Raw genomic sequence first — 19,924 nt, forward strand, 5'->3', positions numbered from 1 at the left:
ATAGGAGAGGTTGCACAGTCCCAAATGAGCATGATGTGAAACAAAATACCTGTGAAGGATAACTTGGCAAGATCACCCACACACTCTTGCAAATATCATTAGAGATGCAATTCTATCTGCTTGGAAGTATCACAATGAGAACATAATGCTGTATCCTTGTTAGTCCAGTTCTTGGTTCCTAGCTACCACAACATTAATTAATAACCTTTCTGCTCTTGTTGACTTTTAAACAAATATAAAAAGAAAACATTGTGGGATTTGTGGAGGGCAAGGAAGAAAACACAACTTAATTGAGCACCAGCTTACATTTTTGAGGCTCCAGAGACCACAGGTTCAATTCTCAGCACCACCATGTGCCTGAGCTGAGCAGTGCTTGTATTCTCTCTGTCTCTTAATCATTCATTCTCCTTTCTTTTTTACTTTCTCTCAATGCCTTGTAAAAATTTATCTGTGGAGCCTCTTAAGGAAAAAAAAAGTAGAAATCAGCAAACACAAGCTGAGTGAATCTTCTGTTTCTTTCTTTCTTTCCCATGTCACCAGCCTGACTCACCATTGGCTACAGGTGCCCATTATAAGAATTGCTACCAGGTGTACTCAGCTGAAGGAGACCACTTGCACCAACCATTGTGGCACCCACCAAGCACTACACTCTCTCTTTACCTCAGCCACAGATCTCCCAGGTGTTCCTGTGACTAATGTAGCAGGCAGGAGTCAGATCAGATACTTTCATCCAGACATGCTGCTCCACTGGATGCCAAATCGAAGCACTGCCATGAGTGCCTGCTATTGCCAAAGCATATGTTAGAATGCTTATAGCACAAGGGGTGTACACAGGTATTTTTTAAATAACCACAGGGAAAGGAATAATAATTCATCATATCTCCATATTTGAGGCTAGTACATAATGAGAAAGCAAGCACTCTTTATCTGTTGCATGAATTCATAGAACCTAAAGCCTTCATTTTACAAGCAAGGCCCAAAGAAGACTTTGCTCCACATTATGCTGATTTCTTAATATTTGGTCAAGATTCTTGTTGAATGTTCACAGTTACTGTATCTAGCATATTATGAGTCTGTGAGTTGAGCCAAGCTGTGGTCCAGCATTTTAACTTATACTCATGGTTACTCTATGCAGATGAGCGGTTCAGGGATAAAAATTAGCAGGCCTTGGTCTCATTTCTCTCAGTAGCAGAGTTTCAGTTGCTCCCCAGATCTCAGGAAATGTGGCTTCATGATATTATTTATGCTTTAAACCTTAAGTATTTGTAACTTATGTTAAACTGTTATACATCTGCTACAGCACAGTTCATAGGGAGCTAAAACACCTGTATTATTTATTCAGAAAGCAACATAATATATTCATAATAAACCATTTACTTAGACAAATATTAAATCATAGAGCTGAAACAGTAAAATAGAGCACCTGGAACTTTGGAAGAGCTACATTAATGTGACTATCCTTTAAATAGACAAAGCTGGAGTTGAGAAATGTCCTTCCTGCCCAAGAAACCCCAGATGCAGCAGTCAGAGTCAGCTGGTCAGGTCAGGGGAGAACAGAGAAGGGAGAGGCTGCTGGCAGGGATTAATGGAGGGGCATAGCTGGGAGTCTGGAGCATCTCCACTGACTTCTCCTGCTCTGCTACCCAGGAGATGATCTCATGTTGCTAAAACTATTCAACTTTGAGGGAAAAAAAAACAGAACTGCAGTGGCCTCCACTATGACAACCCAAGGAAACTATGCACAGACAAATTCAGGGGAAATCCAATTTTATTTAACCATATTTCTTAGAGATTTGACTTTGTAGGCTACCCCCTCCTTAACAAAAAGTAATTTTGTGAAACAATGGTAGGCCTGATCTGAAGATAGCTGGTCATATGAATATCCTATAGACTGTTTACCAGTAATCCTCTAAGTATGCAATGTTCTCTTTTCTATCTTTACTAAGACATGATTGGTATACTACATGATGTACACTCAAGCTACAGATGAATTCACACACACACACACACACACACACACACACAAACACAAATATAATCAAATGATGACCACAATAGGCCTAGTTAACATCTTTACTGCCTCACTGCCTCACATAAATACTATTTGTGTACACATGTGATGAAAATATTTCAAGATATACTCTATTAATGACTTTCTAATATGCAATAGAGTGTTAGAGTCACCATGCTGTACTTACTTACCTTGTAACTAGAACTGTGTGCCCTTGGACTGACATGTTTCTATCTCTTCCAACTCCTAGATTCTGAAACTTACATTCTACTCTGTATGGCTTCAACTTTTTAGATTTCAAGTATCAGCGAGATTGTACAGTTTTTGTCTCATTCACTTAACATAATGCCCACAGGCTTCATTCATTTTGTTTCAAATTACAGAATCACCTTCTCATGGCTGAAAAATGTTTTACTATAGACATACATATATGAAGAATTCTTCTTTTTATGTTTCTTCTTTTTTTTCCTTATGTTTCTTCTTATATTCAAACATTAGACTTAGAACACTTAAATCTAGTGCTTCTTTGAAATAGAAATTATTAGTTATAATGCTTTGAGTTAGTTATAATGATGAACTTAATTCAACTTATCTTCAAATAGAAAGGGAGAGGGTGTCAGCAGTAGCGCAGCGGGTTAAGCACATGTGGCACTTAGCAAGAACTGGCGGAAGGATCCCAATTTGAGCCCCCAGTTCCCCACCTGCAGGAGAGTCCATTCACATGTGGTGAAGCAGGTCTGCAGATATCTTTCTCTCCCCCTCTCTGTCTTCCCCTCCTCTCTCCATTTCTTTCTGTCCTATCCAACAATGACAACATCAATAACAACAACAATGAAACAACAAGGGCAACAAAAGGAAATGAATAAATAATTAATAGAAAGGGAGCTCCTTGGCTTAAATAACAGACTTCTAGGAGGCTGAGCTGACTGCAGGTGCTCTGGCTTCCCACTGCTCTACTCTCTGGTGAGCAGGACTTTCTATCAAAGGGTAGTTTAGGACACTCCATTTCTTTATTTATCAACAAGCAGGTAGCCCCTGGGAAGACTGTGGAATTAGTTTTGCTTGAGTTCCTCATGGTAGTCACTTAGCTCCAAGATAAGAATACAGGCCTGGGGAGTCAGGCAGTAGTGCACCAGGTTAAGTGCACATGGCGCAAACCACAACTACTGGCATAAGGATCCCAGTTTGAGCCCCTGGCTCCCCACCTGCAAGGGGGTCACTTCACAGGCAGTGAAACAGGTCTGCAGGTGTCTTTCTCTCCCCCTCTCTGTCTTCCCCTCCTCTCTCCATTTCTCTCTGTCCTATCTAACAAAGACGACATCAATAACAACAACAATAACTACAACAACAATGAAAAACAACAAGGGCAACAAAAGGGAAAATAAATATAAAAAAAAGAAAAGAAAAAGAAAAAATAAAGAATACAGGCCTGATCTTGTGTTGACCCCTAAGCTCTCTCTCTCTCTCCTCCCTTTGTCTCCTCTTGCTTGTCTCCCCCTCTTTCTTTAACCAGCCACGATAAGATTGTGAAGTCTTGCCTCCCATAAGTGGAGGACAGAGCTCAGCTTCTAATCTCCATGAAGGATAAAAGCCAGATGTGTGCACCTGCTGAATTTCTGGTTGGTGTGCACTTTCTGCGCAGGAGTGAATCTGTGTTACTGACTCATGTCTCACGTGTATGCCTCTTCATTTTGGTGGATTTCCCATTTCTGACACTACATGGCTATGGAATGGCAGCAACACTTCTGGCCTACACATGATCAGAGGAAGAGGGGGAAAACCATCAGGAGTGGGAGGACTCATGGTGTTCATACTCCCTAATAAATGTCTCCTTGGGCTTTGAGGGACAAAGTTTTGTCATATGACAACATCTGCAGCAATCCTTACAAGGGGCATAAGTGATACAGGACCACTCTAGAGCCCATATGGGGATAGATTCCTTGGAGACATGCAGACTGAGTGGAGCAGGGCCAGATTTGAGCAGAAGCAGGGAGGGAGAGGTCACTGAAAATATCCCGTTTGTCATTTTATTAACTTTTCCATCAGCTCTTGCTTATCAACAGAAGAAATTATTTAAACCTTCACTGGAGAGTTACACCAACAGATTTCAATCTGAAGAGAATAATTAAAGACTGTTTCAGATATTTAATTGTGAGAGTGTTAGTCACAGCAATCAATGATCTTAGAAACAAAGTAAATGACTTTACAATAGGTGGAGGGAGGAGGAGATACCATAATGGTTATGCAAAATAGATTTATGCCTGAGCCTCTGTAATCCCAGATTCAATGCCAGCTCCACCAAAAGTCAGACCTAAGGTGTGTTTCAGTTGAAAAAACTAAAATAACTGAGGTAGTTAAGACATCAAAATATAGTATATGCACTTGACATGACAAGATTTTCAAGAAATATTACATAGAGCAAAAAAAAAAAGTGTTATAAGAATAACTTTTTTTTTTTTTTTTACCAGACCACTGCTCAGCCCTGGCTGATAGGTTGATGGTGGTGTTGGGGACTGAACCTGGGACTTTGGAACCTCAGGCATGAGAGTCTCTTTGCATAATTATTATGCTATCTACCTACCATATACAAGAATAACATTTAAATGCCAAATAATAAAATGAAGACCACCACCGCTTTTAAAGAAATAAGAAGTGTGTCTTCTAGAATCTACCCAGAAAGGATAAGCCAAACTAATCATAAAATCACTAAGCACTTTGCTGAGGTAGGGAGTGAGATGTGTTAGGTATCAAAAAGTAGGTGTGCTTGGTAGTTATGCTAATGAAGCACTCAAAATGAGCTGTCTGGTAATGACAGAACTGCATTATTCTCTAAATAACTGGATCTAACAAGCATTTGAAAAGTTGATAGTGTCTGCAAGAGTTAAAGTTCAAAGACCTTAATCAATTTCAGCACATTGACTGGTATAAGGATCCCAGTTCGAGCCCCTGGCTCCCTACCTGCAGAGGGTTGTTTCACAAGCAGTGAAGCAGGTCTGCAGGTGTCTATCTTTCTCTCTCCCTCTCTTTCTCTGCCCTCTCAACTTCTCTCTGTCCTATTAAAATAACAATAATATTAGTAATAATAATAATAGAAAAGAACGGCCACAAGAGCAGTAGATTCATAGTGCAAGCACCAAGTCCCAGCTATAACCCTGGAAGCTTATGGAAGCAAATAAATAAATAAATAATATGAGAGAATAGATTATATGAGGTTGAAGAAAGAAAAAACAATAAGCCCATATCTGAGACTATGGGAGAACTAACTACGGTGGTTTTTATTAGAGACGGGAGCTGGGGGCTCACAGCTTTGGTAGTGGGAATAGCAAGGAACAGTGCCACTATTATTATCACTATTCAATCGCTACATCAGGGAAAAATACATTCTTTCTCAAGTACATGAACTAAAAAAGAGCAAATATGCTATCATTCTTTAAAATCTGTTCTTCCAAGTGTTTCTCTATCCCCACATTGCCTTTGGCATATGTTTCCTACCTTAAAAATGTATCTACTCACTGCTTAGTTCACAAAGTTTAGTATTACTTGGCTATACTCTGAAGCTAAGTTATCTGTGATTATAAAGCACATGAAATTCCATCTTTAAAACTTAGTTTCTCGCTGAGGAGACAACATAATGGTTCTGCAAAAGAATTTCATGCCTGAGGCTACAGGGTCCCAGGTTCAATCCCAATACCACCTTAAGCCAAAGCTGAGCAGTGCTCCGGTCCCTATCTTAGTATCTCTCTCTCACCCTCTCAACCTCACTCACTGTCTCCATAAAATAAAATGAATAAAAACAAAAAGAGTCCTTACTTCTAGCAGTTCAAATAGTCTCTCTCTAAAAAAGTAATTTGGAGAAATATCAAAAAATGTACAGTGAGCAGAGGATAAGGTTTCCTGGAACAGACATGAAGGTACCTAGAGAGTCACATAGCAGCATGTTCAAGGTTCCAAGCCCCATGAACTAGGGACAGGAGGAATCCAGTGAGTCTCAGAAGCAGCCCTGCCATTCTCAATGGATTTTTAATAACAATGTGGCTTGCTGTCCAGTAGATATTAGTAACTGCAAACAACTCTAAAGCCTCTAAAGCTGAGGGGCTGAATGTCAGTTTTTCCAGCATACTACCTACTGTTACAGTGTCAACATTTTCTGCTTTATATCTTAACTCTTTTTCAGCCACCAGGTTCCAGATGCTACCAAGATGCCAACTGGACTTCCCTAGGCAGATGACCCCACCAATGTGTCCTGGAGTCTCGCACCCCAGAGCCTTGCCCCACTAGAAAAATAGAGAGATGGGCTGCGGGTGTGGATTGACCTGCCAACACCCACATTCAGCAGGGAAGCAATTATAGAAGCCAGACCTTCCACCTTCTGCCCTTATGATGTTCCTGGGTCCATGGTCCCAGAAAGATAAAGAACAAGGGAGGGGATGGGATATAGAGTTCTAGTGGTGGGAACTGTGTGGAGTTGTACCCCTCTTATCTTATGGTGTTGCCAATATTTCCATTTTATAAATAATTTAAAAAAAAGAATAGATCTTTAACCGTGTCACTTTCATTTTACTGATGGGGAAACTGAGAAAAGGTCTACTTCAGTTTCTACTTAGAATTCTCTTCTGTCCAGAAAGAGCTCCAGTACCATGACTTCCTCCACTGCCTGTCCCAGACCACATTCAACATGCTTTATACAACCCTGCTGTTTCCCTTTAGATTCAAGGATACGCCACACTCTAGTTCATCACAGTGTCTGTATAAAACTTCCCTCAGGGCAGACCACAACTCTTTTTTCATTGTTATCAGTTGTCATTATGGCATGCGTGGAACCAAATATCCCAATGGTTTTTTTTCACAAAGACACATTCCATCTTAAAGAACATGATAGGAACATGCACTCTTAAATCCAGGTCACACCCCTATCTATTACTGTCAAAGTTGACTTGGGAGTTTCAACTGGACCTAACAACAGAAAAATCTTAGCAGATAAGGGAGAAAAATTCGAGAGTGCAGCCCAAATCATGCCCCCAAAGTGACTAACATTTTCACTTGTAGGAAAAAATAATGAGATATGAAGGGGGAGTGAGTTGAAAACTGAGCACAGACATCAGAATCAAAATGTAGGGTAGCCCATTGGATGGGGTGCTAAATTTTTAGATGATGACACAGAGGTTTGGCTGGGATTTATACACTCACTGGCTTAAGAGAACTTGGAAGAAAATCAGCAGTCTGTTATTACAGAAAAAGTAAGTAGATAGATCTACAAGATATAAGCCACCAGCACAACCTATTAAATCTCAAATACTTAGAAAGCCACCTCATTTTTCAGTTAAGAATATTGTGAAAGGTTTTCTCTCCTCTCCCGGATCAACTAGGAATACCAAGGGAGACCACCCAGACCGAAACAAGACAGGACTAGAATGACCACAGGAACCCAGTAAATCACCCGTGAGTACAAACACGCGTGGCTGGTGACAGAGAGGAGAGAGGGGCCTAAGGAGAGATTAAGTGACTGCTAACATTCAGCAGTTTATCAGTGGAGACACCATCTCCAGTCTGCTCCACAACAAGGGGACAGCTGAAGGGAGGAAAGGACTCCCCAGAGACCCACCAAGTGCAACTCTGAGTCTCCATTGCTACTACCCTCAGAATCTGGAGCAGCAACAGGGAGGGACACCAGGGGACAGAGATCTAACCGGGAAACTCAGGAGAAGACCTATTCCTCCTTGGCATAGCTGAGGGGCTGTGAAAGTCTCTTTGCATAACCACTGGATTATCTCTGCCACACCCTGCTTTATCTCTTGGTTAGGAGTCAGTGATTAAGCAAAGAAGCCTATTGATAGTTTAAAAGCCCTCAGGCATCCATAGCCTACAGGGAAGAAAAAAAAGAGGCTTTTACACCACTGAGCTTCAACTCAGGGATTGAAAAAAAACTGTTAACTTCCACCACGGTAAACCCTTTAATTAAATTACTTAGACACAAGTCAATCCAGGCAATAGTGATCAATAATTTGAAAAGTACTGATAAAGGGAACTCATAACATAATATATAAAATGGTTAAAACAACAAGAAAAAATATTGGAGACTCGAACCAGGACAAGAGTCCAGCTAAAAGTCCTCCAGAGGGTGAAGCACAAAACAACGAGTTCAACATCCAAACATTAGCTAAGGAAATAATAACAGGAGTGAGTAAAGAATTTGAAAAAATTGTAATCAGAAATGCAGGAACAACAAATGAGAATATGGAAGAAAATTCTAATAATCTCATGGTTATTAGAGAGCTGAAAGCTGAAATCTCTGAGCTAAGAAGGCAACTAGCTGAACAAGCTAAAACAGTATCAGAGCAGGGCAACAAAATAGATGAACTCCAGAAAGCAGTAGAGGGCAGAGAGAATAGAATCTATGAGGCTGAATACAGAATTAGCAAGATTGAGGATGAATTAGAGACAACTAAAAAAGAAGTAAGAGATCTCAAAAAGAGATTAAGAGATGCTGAAAACAACAACAGACTCCTATGGGATGACTTCAAAAGAAACAATATACGCATTATTGGCTTACCAGAGGAAGAAAGAGAAGGAGAGGAAGAAAGCATTCTCCAGGCCATAATAGCAGAAAATTTCTCTAGTCTAGACAACACCAAAGACATAAAGATTCAAGAAGCCCAGAGGGTCCCAAACAGAATTAACCCAGACCTAAAGACACCAAGACATGTCATACTTAGAATGGAAAGGAATAAGGATAAAGAAAGGATCTTCAAGGCGGCAAGAGAAAAACAAAGAGTCACCTACAAAGGAAAACCGATAAGATTAGCAGCAGACTTCTCCATACAAACACTACAGGCCAGAAGAGAATGGCAAGATATTTATCGAGTGCTCAATGAGAAAGGCTTTCAGCCAAGAATACTATATCCTGCTAGATTGTCATTCAGACTAGATGGAAGCATCAAAACCTTCTCAGACAAGCAACAGTTGAAGGAAGCAACCATCACCAAGCCTGCCCTGAAAGAAGTTCTGAAAGGTCTCCTATAAACAACCAGACCACCACAAATAGGACATATATCAAAACACTCTAAAACTCTACAAGAATGGCATTAAAATATCTTCAATCTTTGATATCAATAAATGTCAATGGCCTGAATTCACCTATTAAAAGACACAGAGTAGGAAGATGGATCAGAAAACACAACCCAACAATATGTTGTCTACAGGAAACTCACCTAATGCAACAAGACAAACACAGACTTAAAGTGAAAGGATGGAAAACTATCATTCAAGCCAATGGCCCACAAAAAAGGGCAGGAACAGCTATTCTCATATCTGACATGATAGACTTTAAAATAGATAAGATTTAAAAAGATAGGAATGGACAGTACTTAATGCTCAGAGGATCAGTCAATCAAGAGGACTTAACAATTATTAATATCTATGCACCCAATGAGAAGCCATCTAAATACATCAAACTTCTACTGAAAGAGCTACAGCAATATATTAACAGTAACACAATCATAGTAGGGGACTTCAACACCCCACTATCTCAACTTGACAGATCATCCAGGAAGAAAATCAGTAAAGACATAAGGGAGCTAAATGAAGAGATAGATAAACTAGAACTATTGGACATTTTCAGAGTCATTCATCCCAAGAAACTGGAATACACATTTTATTCAAATCCACATGGATCATTCTCAAGGATAGACCATATGTTAGGCCACAAAGACAGCATCAGCCTATTCAAGAGCACTGAAATCATCCCAAGCATCTTCTCAGACCACAGTGGAATTAAACTAACACTTAACAATCAACAAAAGATTAGTAACAGTCCCAAAATGTGGAAGCTCAACAGTACACTTCTTAACAACTTCTGGGTCAAAGAGGAAATCAAGGAAGAAATCAAAATGTTTCTAGATTTCAATGAAAATGAAGACACAAGCTATCAAAATATTTGGGACACAGCTAAAGCAGTCCTAAGAGGGAAGTTCATAGCTATTCAAGCACACATTAGGAAACAAGAAAAGGCACAAATAAACAGCCTGATTGCACATCTCAAAGACCTAGAAGAAGAACAACAAAGGAATCCTAAAGCAACCAGAAGGACAGAAATTATTAAAGTTAGGGCAGAAATAAATAACATTGAGAATAGGAAAACCATACAAAAGATCAACGAAAGTAAATGTTGGTTCTTCGAAAGAGTAAACAAAATCGACAAACCTTTAGCCAGACTCACAAAACAAAAAAGGGAGAAAACCCAAGTAAATCGGATAGTAAATGAAAGAGGAGAAATCACAACAGACACTGCAGAAATTCAACATATCATGCGAGGCTTCTATGAACAACTATATGCCACCAAGCTAGAGAACCTGGAAGAAATGAATGATTTCCTAGATACCTACCAACTTCCAAAACTAAGTAAAGAGGAAGTGGATAACATGAACAGGCCCATCACAGCTAATGAAATTGAAACAGTTATCAAAAATCTTCCCAAAAATAAAAGTCCTGGACCAGATGGTTTTACAAATGAATTCTACAAAACTTTCAAAGAAGAACTAATACCTCTACTTTTAAAAGTCTTCCAGAAGATTGAAGACACTGGAATACTCCCTGCCAGCTTCTATGAAGCCAACATCACTCTGATACCAAAAGCAGACAGGGACACAACCAAAAAAGAAAACTACAGACCAATATCTCTGATGAACATAGATGTGAAAATATTGAACAAAATTCTAGCCAACCGGATACAGCAGTATATCAAAAAGATTGTTCATCATGACCAAATGGGGTTTATCCCAGGCATGCAAGGTTGGTTTAATATATGTAAATCAATCAATGTGATCTACCACATGAACAAAAGCAAGACCAAAAACCACATGGTCATATCAATAGATGCAGAGAAAGCCTTTGACAAAATACAACATCCCTTTATGATCAAAACACTACAAAAAATGGGAATAGATGGAAAATTCCTGAAGATAGTGGAGTCCATATATAGTAAACCTACAGCCAACATCATACTCAATGGTGAAAAACTGGAAGCATTTCCCCTCAGATCAGGTACGAGACAGGGCTGCCCACTATCACCATTACTATTCAACATAGTGTTGGAAGTTATTGCCATAGCAATCAGGCAGGAGCAAGGAATTAAAGGCATACAGATTGGAAGAGAAGAAGTCAAACTCTCCTTATTTGCAGATGACATGAGAGTATACATAGAAAAACCTAAGGAATCCAGCAAGAAGCTTTTGGAAATCATCAGGCAATACAGTAATGTGTCAGGCTATAAAATTAACATTCAAAAGTCAGTGGCATTCCTCTATGCAAACACTAAGTTAGAAGAAATTGAAATCCAGAAATCAGTTCCTTTTTCTATAGCAACAAAAACAATAAAATATCTAGGAGTAAACCTAACCAAAGAAGTGAAAGACTTGTATACTGAAAATTATGAGTCACTACTCAACGAAATTGAAAAAGACACAAAGAAGTGGAAAGATATTCCATGTTCATGGGTTGGAAGAATTAACATCATCAAAATGAATATATTACCCAGAGCCATCTACAAATTTAATGCTATCCCCATCAAGATCCCAAGCACATTTTTTAGGAGAATAGAAAAAATGCTACAAATGTTTATCTGGAAACAGAAAAGACCTAGAATTGCCAAAACAATCTTGAGAAAAAAGAACAGAACCAGAGGCATCACACTGCCAGATCTCAAACTGTATTATAGAGCCATTGTCATCAAAACTGCTTGGTACTGGAACATGAACAGACACACTGACCAGTGGAATAGAATTGAGAGCCCAGAAATGAGGCCCTACACGTATGGACATCTAATCTTTGACAAAGGGGCCCAGACTATTATATGGGGAAAGCAGAGTCTCTTCAACAAATGGTGTTGGAAACAATGGGTTGAAACATGCAGAAGAATGAAACTGAATCACTGTATTTCACCGAATACAAAAGTAAATTCCAAGTGGATCAAGGACTTGGATGTTAGACCAGAAACTATCAGATACTTAGAGGAAAATATTGGAAGAACTCTTTTCCACATAAATTTTAAAGACATTTTCAATGAAACGAATCCAATTACAAGGAAGACTAAGGCAAGTATAAACCTATGGGACTACATCAAATTAAAAAGCTTCTTCACAGCAAAAGAAACCACTACCCAAATCAAGAGACCCCTCACAGAATGGGAGAATATCTTTACATGCCATACATCAGATAAGAGTTTAATAACCAACATACATAAAGAGCTTGCCAGACTCAACAACAAGACAACAAATAACCCCATCCAAAAATGGGGGGAGGACTTGGACAGAATATTCACCACAGAAGAGATCCAAAAGGCCGAGAAACACATGAAAAAATGCTCCAAGTCTCTGATTGTCAGAGAAATGCAAATCAAGACAACAATGAGATATCACTTCACTCCTGTGAGAATGTCACACATCAGAAAAGGTAACAGCAGCAAATGCTGGAGAGGGTGTGAGGTCAAAGGAACCCTCCTGCACTGCTGGTGGGAATGTCAATTGGTCCAACCTCTGTGGAGAACAGTTGGGAGAACTCTCAGAAGGCTAGAAATGCACCTACCCTATGACCCTGCAATTCCCCTCCTGGGGATATATCCTAAGGAACCCAACACATCCATCCAAAAAGATCTGTGTACACATATGTTCTTGGCAGCACAATTTGTAATAGCCAAAACCTGGAAGCAACCCAGGTGTCCAACAACAGATGAGTGGCTGAGCAAGTTGTGGTATATATACACAATGGAATACTACTCAGCTGTAGAAAATGGTGACTTCACCGTTTTCAGCCGATCTTGGATGGACCTTGAAAAAATGATGTTGAGTGAAATAAGTCAGAAACAGAAGGATGAATACGGGATGATCTCACTCTCAGGCCGAAGTTGAAAAACAAGATTAGAAAAGAAAACACAAGTCGAACCTGAAATGGAATTGGAGTATTACACCAAAGTAAAAGACTCTGGGGTGGGTAGGTGGGTGGGGAGAATACAGGTCCATGAAAAATGATGAATGAAATAGTGGGGGTTGTATTGTTAAATGGGAATCTGGGGAATGTTATGCATGTAAAAAAAAAAAAAAGAAGTAGAAACGCAAAGCAGAAATTGACTGAGTTTGGAGTATGGCACCAAAGTAAGAAAGCAGAAGTATACTAGAGTTTGCAGTGAGTACCCTCCCTAACACTTCCTCTCCACTATTCCAAGCTTTGGGTCCATGATTGCTCAACAATTTGTTTGGCTTTGTATGTTAACTCTCTTTTCAGTCACCAGGTTCCAGATGCCATCAGGATACAAGCCAGGCTTCCCTGGATTGAAGACCCCACCAATGTGTCCTGGAGCTCAGCTTCCTCAGAGACCCACCCTACTAGGGAAAGAGAGAGGCAGACTGGGAGTATGGACCGACCAGTCAACGCCCATGTTCAGCGAGGAAGCAATTACAGAAGCCAGACCTTCTACCTTCTGCAACCCTCAATGACCCTGGTTCCATGCTCCCAGAGGGATAGAGAATGGGAAAGCTACTGGGGAGGGGGTGGGATATGGAGATTGGGTGGCGGGAATTGTGTGGAATTGTACCCCTCCTACCCTATGGTTTTGTTAATTAATCCTTTCTTAAATAAAAAATATATATAAAATATTTAAAAAAAAGAATATTGTGAAAGAAGATGTCTGAGGAGGTGTTTATTTTTAGATGCCTCATATTTTTCCCAAGGCTTTTACTTTTCCTCAACCAAAGTAAAGGGACATACACCATCATTTTAAAGGGCAGTCTTTGTTGTTGCTGATGCTGTTGAAATGACATGGTTTTGCTCCAGATTCCATGTCAACACCCTATTCCCTTGACTATGCAAAGATCAGAGTTTTTAAATTTTTTCTTTTCATTTTAAATTAATTTTCTCTTTCACATAAGATAACTATATCAGTTTTCTTTAGAGAGTTGTGCATTGTAACGTGTGCACTCAACCAGGTGCACCACCACCTGCCACCCCCCAAATATTTTAAAGATAAATTTCACCTAACAGATCAGTTTTGTTCCCTGCTACTCCATGGCCACTCCCTTTTCTCCTGTAAAGATCTGTTAAGTGAGAAAAACAAATGATTCAAAGGCTATAACACAATCTCTAAGCAAACAATAACAGCTTTTAGATACATACTTGGATATGAGTGCATATCTATGAGAAAGGACTAAAAGGTTAAACATATTCAGTTAATTGGGGAAGGAGAGAAAGCAGGGTATTAGATAATACATAAAGTCCTTTACAAATCATAGCCAATGAAAGTACTAATATTTAATGTAAATCTTAAAGACATGAAAATAAATTTAAAGAGAAACACAAAATATCACTTAGGTGTGAAAATCTGATACTTTATAATGGTACGAATTTTTCTATTTAATTTTTTCACATTAATCATGTGAACATAATAAAATAAGAACATAATAAAAATGCTTATGATATAAGAAAAGCCTCCTGAAGTTATACTACTGGTCATACTAGTTGACTTTCATTTACACAAAACATTTATATATTTTCTGTTATCTTTTAGTTATTTTCCACATAAAATAAAAAGCCCTAGCTTTGTAGAAGATGATGAAAGTAACTGTTGTTCCTTTTTGTCAGAAAATCTTGAAGACTATAGAGATGCTTTAATAGTGTAATTTGTCTTTTAGATAAATATTGTGTAAGACAAGGGAATTCATCCATTAATTTCAAAAATGTTTACATTTTTGGAATTCTATGAAAACTGGAATCACAATTTTTTAGCAGTCTGGTAAAATTACAAAGGATTTAGAGAAGTATCAAACGGATATCCATTATATCTTAATTCTTTCTCATGCTACCATGATGCCAACCAGACTTCCCTAGGCAGACAACCCCACCAATATATCCTGGAGCCCCACCTCCCCAGAGCCCTGCCCCATTAGGAAAAGAGAGAGAAAGGCAGGGAGTATGAATCCACCAGCCAGTGCCATATTCAACAGGGAAGCAATTACAGAAGCCAGACCTTCAACCTTCTGCACCCCATAATGACCTGCGTCCATACTCCCAGAGGGTTAAAGAATAGGAGGGCTATCAGGGAGGGGATGGGATACGGAGTTCTGGTGGTGGGAACTGTGTGGAGTTGTACCCCTTATACTATGGTCTTGTCAATATTTCTATTTTATAAATAAAAAAAATTATTAAAGCTAGACTTGTGAGCTTCTCTATCATGTAACAGGTAACTGGGCTTTTACTCTCTCTCAGTCTCTGTCTCTCACTTTCTCTATTTCTTTTTTTTAAATATTTATTTATTTTCCCTTTTGTTGCCCTTGTTGTTTTATTGTTGTTATTATTGATGATGTCATTGTTGGATAGAAAAGAGAGAAATGGAGAGAGGAAAGGAAGACAGAGAGGGGGAGAGAAAGACAGACACCTGCAGAACTGCTTCACCGCTTGTGAAGCGACTCCCCTGAAGGTGGGGATCCGAAGGCTCGAACTGGGATCCTTACTGGCCCTTGTGCTTTGTGCCATGTGCGCTTAACCAGCTGTGCTACCAACGGACTGCCCCTTTCTCTATTTCTCTGTCTCTCTCTTTCCCTCATGTTCTAACATGTGAATGTTCTCAATTTTCCCAAATAAACTTTGAAATTCCTGAAAAAAAAAAAGGTAACCAAAAGATCTGAAAAATGAAACTTCAGAAGCTAAAGTTAGAGGCAAGTATTGTTTAGCAAAGTAGTTGGAGAAACTAAATAATTATTTTCAAATCTATAAAAACCTCTTGGAAAGAAAAAGACCAGCTGGTTTCAATCTCCATTAATGATGGAACCAGGATCAGGGAGGGAGAGGAGGAAATTGCTACAGATGTGACATGGGCTAACTACAAACACCTTGATGGCAAGATTTGTTAAACATGGGATGAGTTACTAAGAGGTTGTGAGATGACTTTTTCTTCTGCTGGATGGTGCTTCCCTCATCTGTCTGGAATGGTTTAACTGCACCAGGGCCTCCAGAGAGGTGAATGCCTTCATGACTTACAGGCTATTTTTGTGCTGTATGCCAAAGACAAACTTGAACAAGGGTGAATTTAAAACTAAAACAATTACATCCCCTTCCATCACTTTCCACCCCAGTGTCCAATCATGAAATATTTGCAGGAAACGTTTATAAGGCACCATGGCAAGGACTGATCCCAGCAGGCCTTTTAACAAAGAGAATGGGACATGGAACACCATAAACCTGGCCACACGAATCCAACAAAGAAATTTCATTGTGTTCTGCAAACCTAATTAAAACGTTTTTGCTGATTTCTTAAACAATTTGTTTTACTTTTGGACCATTCTATTGATAGAGGATCTTTTAAAATAGTCATAATGCAGAGGATTTTTTTTGGTAAGATGACTATACCTTATTTTGCATTCAATTTTTATTTGTGAAGCATTGCAATTATTTACAGCTGATTTCTTTTGTAATATAGATCCTGAATATTACTAAGACAAAAGTCACAAAGTGATCAAAGGTAATCCAATAGCAATATTAAATAAGGACCAAGAAAACTATAGAGAAAAAATGTTTGAAAATCAAACTGAAAATCAACAGACGGCCAAAACATCTTAGAAAATGTACTGTGGCTTCTGGATTTGTCATTTTCTGACATTTAATTATGGTACAAATAATGTAGCATAAAACTTACTATATTAACCATTTTAAGTGTACAGTCAATTCAGTGGTGTTAGATATATTTACATTGCTATGATACAGTTCTCTAGAATCTTGTTTAGCTAAACTGAAACTTTCTACCCATTAAGTTTCCACACCCAATCTCTCCTATGTTTATCTGTGCATCTGTGGATATACATTTGGATAGATATTATAAATTTTTACATGTCACACAAAATACTTTAGGAGATGTATCAGTTACTAGGTTGGTGAATGTCAGCTCCAAAAGCACTGTTTTATACTCTCTAGCTAATGTCACCCAAATTGCAATACTATCAGATTTCTGCTTTACCAGTTGTTTTCCTATCATGTTCAGTCAATAGGGGGTGCTAAAGCCTGCTAGGTAGGATGAAGAGATCGAAGCTCACTGGCTGGAGATTCTTGTCTTCGTGCCCAGGACTGTTTTCACTCCCTCAGGAGTGTTGTTGAGCCAGATCTTGTTGAGTGCGGGCCGCAGAGAAGAGAGAGGGGGTCCGGAGCTAAGAGGAAACACAAATCTTTATTTGCGCTGGCACCTCAGAGTTGGGTGCTAGAGAAGCAGGTTGGGCCACGTGGAGGTAGCGAAAATGGCCGCCTCACGCAGTAACCTTTCCTGCATCTGAACACCAGAGTGAAGCGCTGGCAAGAGAGAGAGGTGTGGAAAATGAAGGGTTTTTTATAGGAGTAGCTTCCACGAGAATGGGAAGGGGAAGGAGTAACCATAGCACTCCAGGATAGGATGATAACTCTCGTGAGAATGGAAGGGGGGAGGAGTAACCAAAGCACTCCGGATACGCGGGGATATAGACAATGCCCTGAGGGCACAACATGGCTGAACAGGCACTCCGAGAATGTCCCAACTCTCGAGGGAACTAGCAGTAGCCTGAGGGGACAACATGGCAGATGTGACTGCATCTGCACAATTTCCCAGCATCTCTCTGCTTTACCAGTTGTTTTCCTATCATGTTCAGTCAATAGGGGGCGCTAAAGTCTGCTAGGTAGGATGAAGAGATCGAAGCTCACTGGCTGGAGATTCTTGTCTTCATGCCCAGGACTGTTTTCACTCCCTCAGGAGGACCCAGTCAGAGGAAGCTTAGTGCTTGGTAGTTAGCAATCCTAGTCTCTGTTCACCACATAATTCCTCCATCTCTAAGGTGGACATGAACTGCTGGAGGAATTAAATCCTTGGGTGCTCATTAGAGTAATAATAACATTTCCCACATAGGAGCTTTGCCAGACTTTGTACATAATGGGCCTCTGATCCACTAATTCCAAGTCTTCAAAAGCATCCTCATTATCACCACCACCATCTTAAGTTATTTTGTATTAAGTTCAGGAGAACCAATGAGTTTGTCAAAGGCATCATCCACAGGATTAGTTTCAGTTTTGTCTGACACAAGAACCTGTAATCCTCTCTTTTCTCTCTAGTGGCCTGTACTACTGATCATATGTTATATGAAAGTAAAGAAAATAAACTTTTAAGAAATTAATCTACTAGCCTACTGAATTCTATTAATTATACAATGAGAGAGGTATTTTTTAAGAATCTACTGGTTATTTTTAAACAAGCTCTTCCTAGAAATACAAAGAACCTATATTTCAAAGTTCTGGCATATATAAAGTTCTTTACACATTAAACTTGCGACAGTTAGATTAGTAGAACTATTCTGAAGAATAATGCTCTGGTAGTGCTTAATAAAACAAAAGTTATAAATAAACCCAATGGCTGTGCTATACCAACCCTGGGCACAAATAATCAAGAGAAAATACCACATAGTCCAGAATACTGCAGCTTTGTAACTGTAGAAAGCAGACAATATCAAAGCCCTTAGCAAGGAAGCATATGGGCACAATGGCATAAATGCACATTACTGAATTCTAAATTAGAAAACTTTTCTACGTCTGTATGCTCACATTTTCCAGTTTTCCTTGAAGCTAGGACTCTAGAAACTGTTATGGCTACTGACAATATTCTAGGGACCTTCCTGTCATTTGGAAGGCAGCACAAAGGCAAAGGTTGGGATTGTGGTGTAGGAATGCCTGTTGGCAAGAAGTATCTGCAGGGCTTTCTGACTTCACTGGTCTGGATGACATAGGGTCGCTTGCTTCTAGTGCTAGCAACTCTTTTTGCTAGCTTTAGAATCTTAAAGAAGTTCTTGAAGACTCAATTTTCAACCTTCCCAAGCAATTCTATAAATTGTTCATTACTCTATAATAAATCTGTATTCTGTTTCAGTGAAATAATAAATTCCTATCCACTGCCCTGAGCAAAAACAGCACACTACTGTCAACTTTAAATATGGCGCCTTGGGTAGCTAGAGAGGCAGTTCAGCAGGTAGAGCACAAGGCTTTCATGTATGAGGGCCCACTTCTATTCCTGGTACTACATGCCCAAGTAGAATGTCATTCTGGGCAATCTCTCTCTCTCTCTCTCTCTCTCTCTCTCTCTCTCTCTATTTCTCTGTCTATAGATGTAATTCATGAAGACCAGAGAGAGCACTCATATGTTTATCTGTGGTAGAGTAAACAAATGAACAGTGTATGGAGTTGCTAAAATTAAGACTTTTAGCATATATCATATTTCAAAGTCAGTAAATTCAGTGTAAAAATAATAAAAGTGTCTTAAAAGTAAATACACAAAGATATATCTACTAGCTATATACACACATGTTTAGAAGTATAATCTATCTGTACCACCAGACACAAATATAACTTTATTTATACCAATATGCTTTCTGCAAGACTTGCAGGCACCTCCAGGGGAACCTTGAATCATGTTCTGTTTATTTTATTTAACTTTATAATCCAGGCTAAAATCAAATATGTTTTCTTTGTTTGTATAGCTTTACTTTAGTTGACATGAAACTAACTATGGAATTTGAGAAATCTGAAGGAAGCTTCTCAGATTCCCCTACAACAAAACCAACAACTAAACCCTTGTATTAGGATATATTTTATGCACCTACAAGGCATTTTCTTAACTATTTTCCTAGCTAAAAACAGCAATTTCCAGCACCAGTGTAAGTAAAAAAAAAAAAAACAAACAAAAAAACGGTATTGAAAGTTTTTTTGTTCTTTTTTTTTTTCCCAAAAGGAAACATTGTTTTTCTAAGGAAACAGCACATTCTTGTTGGTAGGATGCTTTGGCCATAATGAGGCCAACTGAGTTTAATCAAGAAAACGGCAGAAGTGGAGAGAAATCTCCTTTGAATGCACTACCACAACACAGAC

General features: G+C 39.1%; 1 protein-coding gene across 2 annotated transcripts in view; it reads right to left on the reverse strand.

Annotated features, from left to right (window-relative positions):
• PLCL1 (phospholipase C like 1 (inactive)) overlaps nucleotides 1-19,924 on the reverse strand; it is a 520,815-nt gene that overhangs the window by 60,564 nt on the left and 440,327 nt on the right. Inside the window, exon 6 of one of the 2 annotated variants that reach the window (XM_060194203.1) lies at nucleotides 544-783. The exons of the other annotated variant lie outside the window; for it this stretch is intronic. Coding sequence (XP_060050186.1) covers nucleotides 727-783 — 57 coding nt within the window. The 3' untranslated portion in view covers nucleotides 544-726. Of the gene's footprint in view, nucleotides 1-543; nucleotides 784-19,924 lie in introns of those variants that run through there. 2 annotated transcript variants of the gene reach the window in all.

The sequence above is a fragment of the Erinaceus europaeus genome, chromosome 7, assembly GCF_950295315.1.
Source record: "Erinaceus europaeus chromosome 7, mEriEur2.1, whole genome shotgun sequence".
In the NCBI taxonomy this organism is placed as follows: domain Eukaryota; kingdom Metazoa; phylum Chordata; class Mammalia; order Eulipotyphla; family Erinaceidae; genus Erinaceus; species Erinaceus europaeus.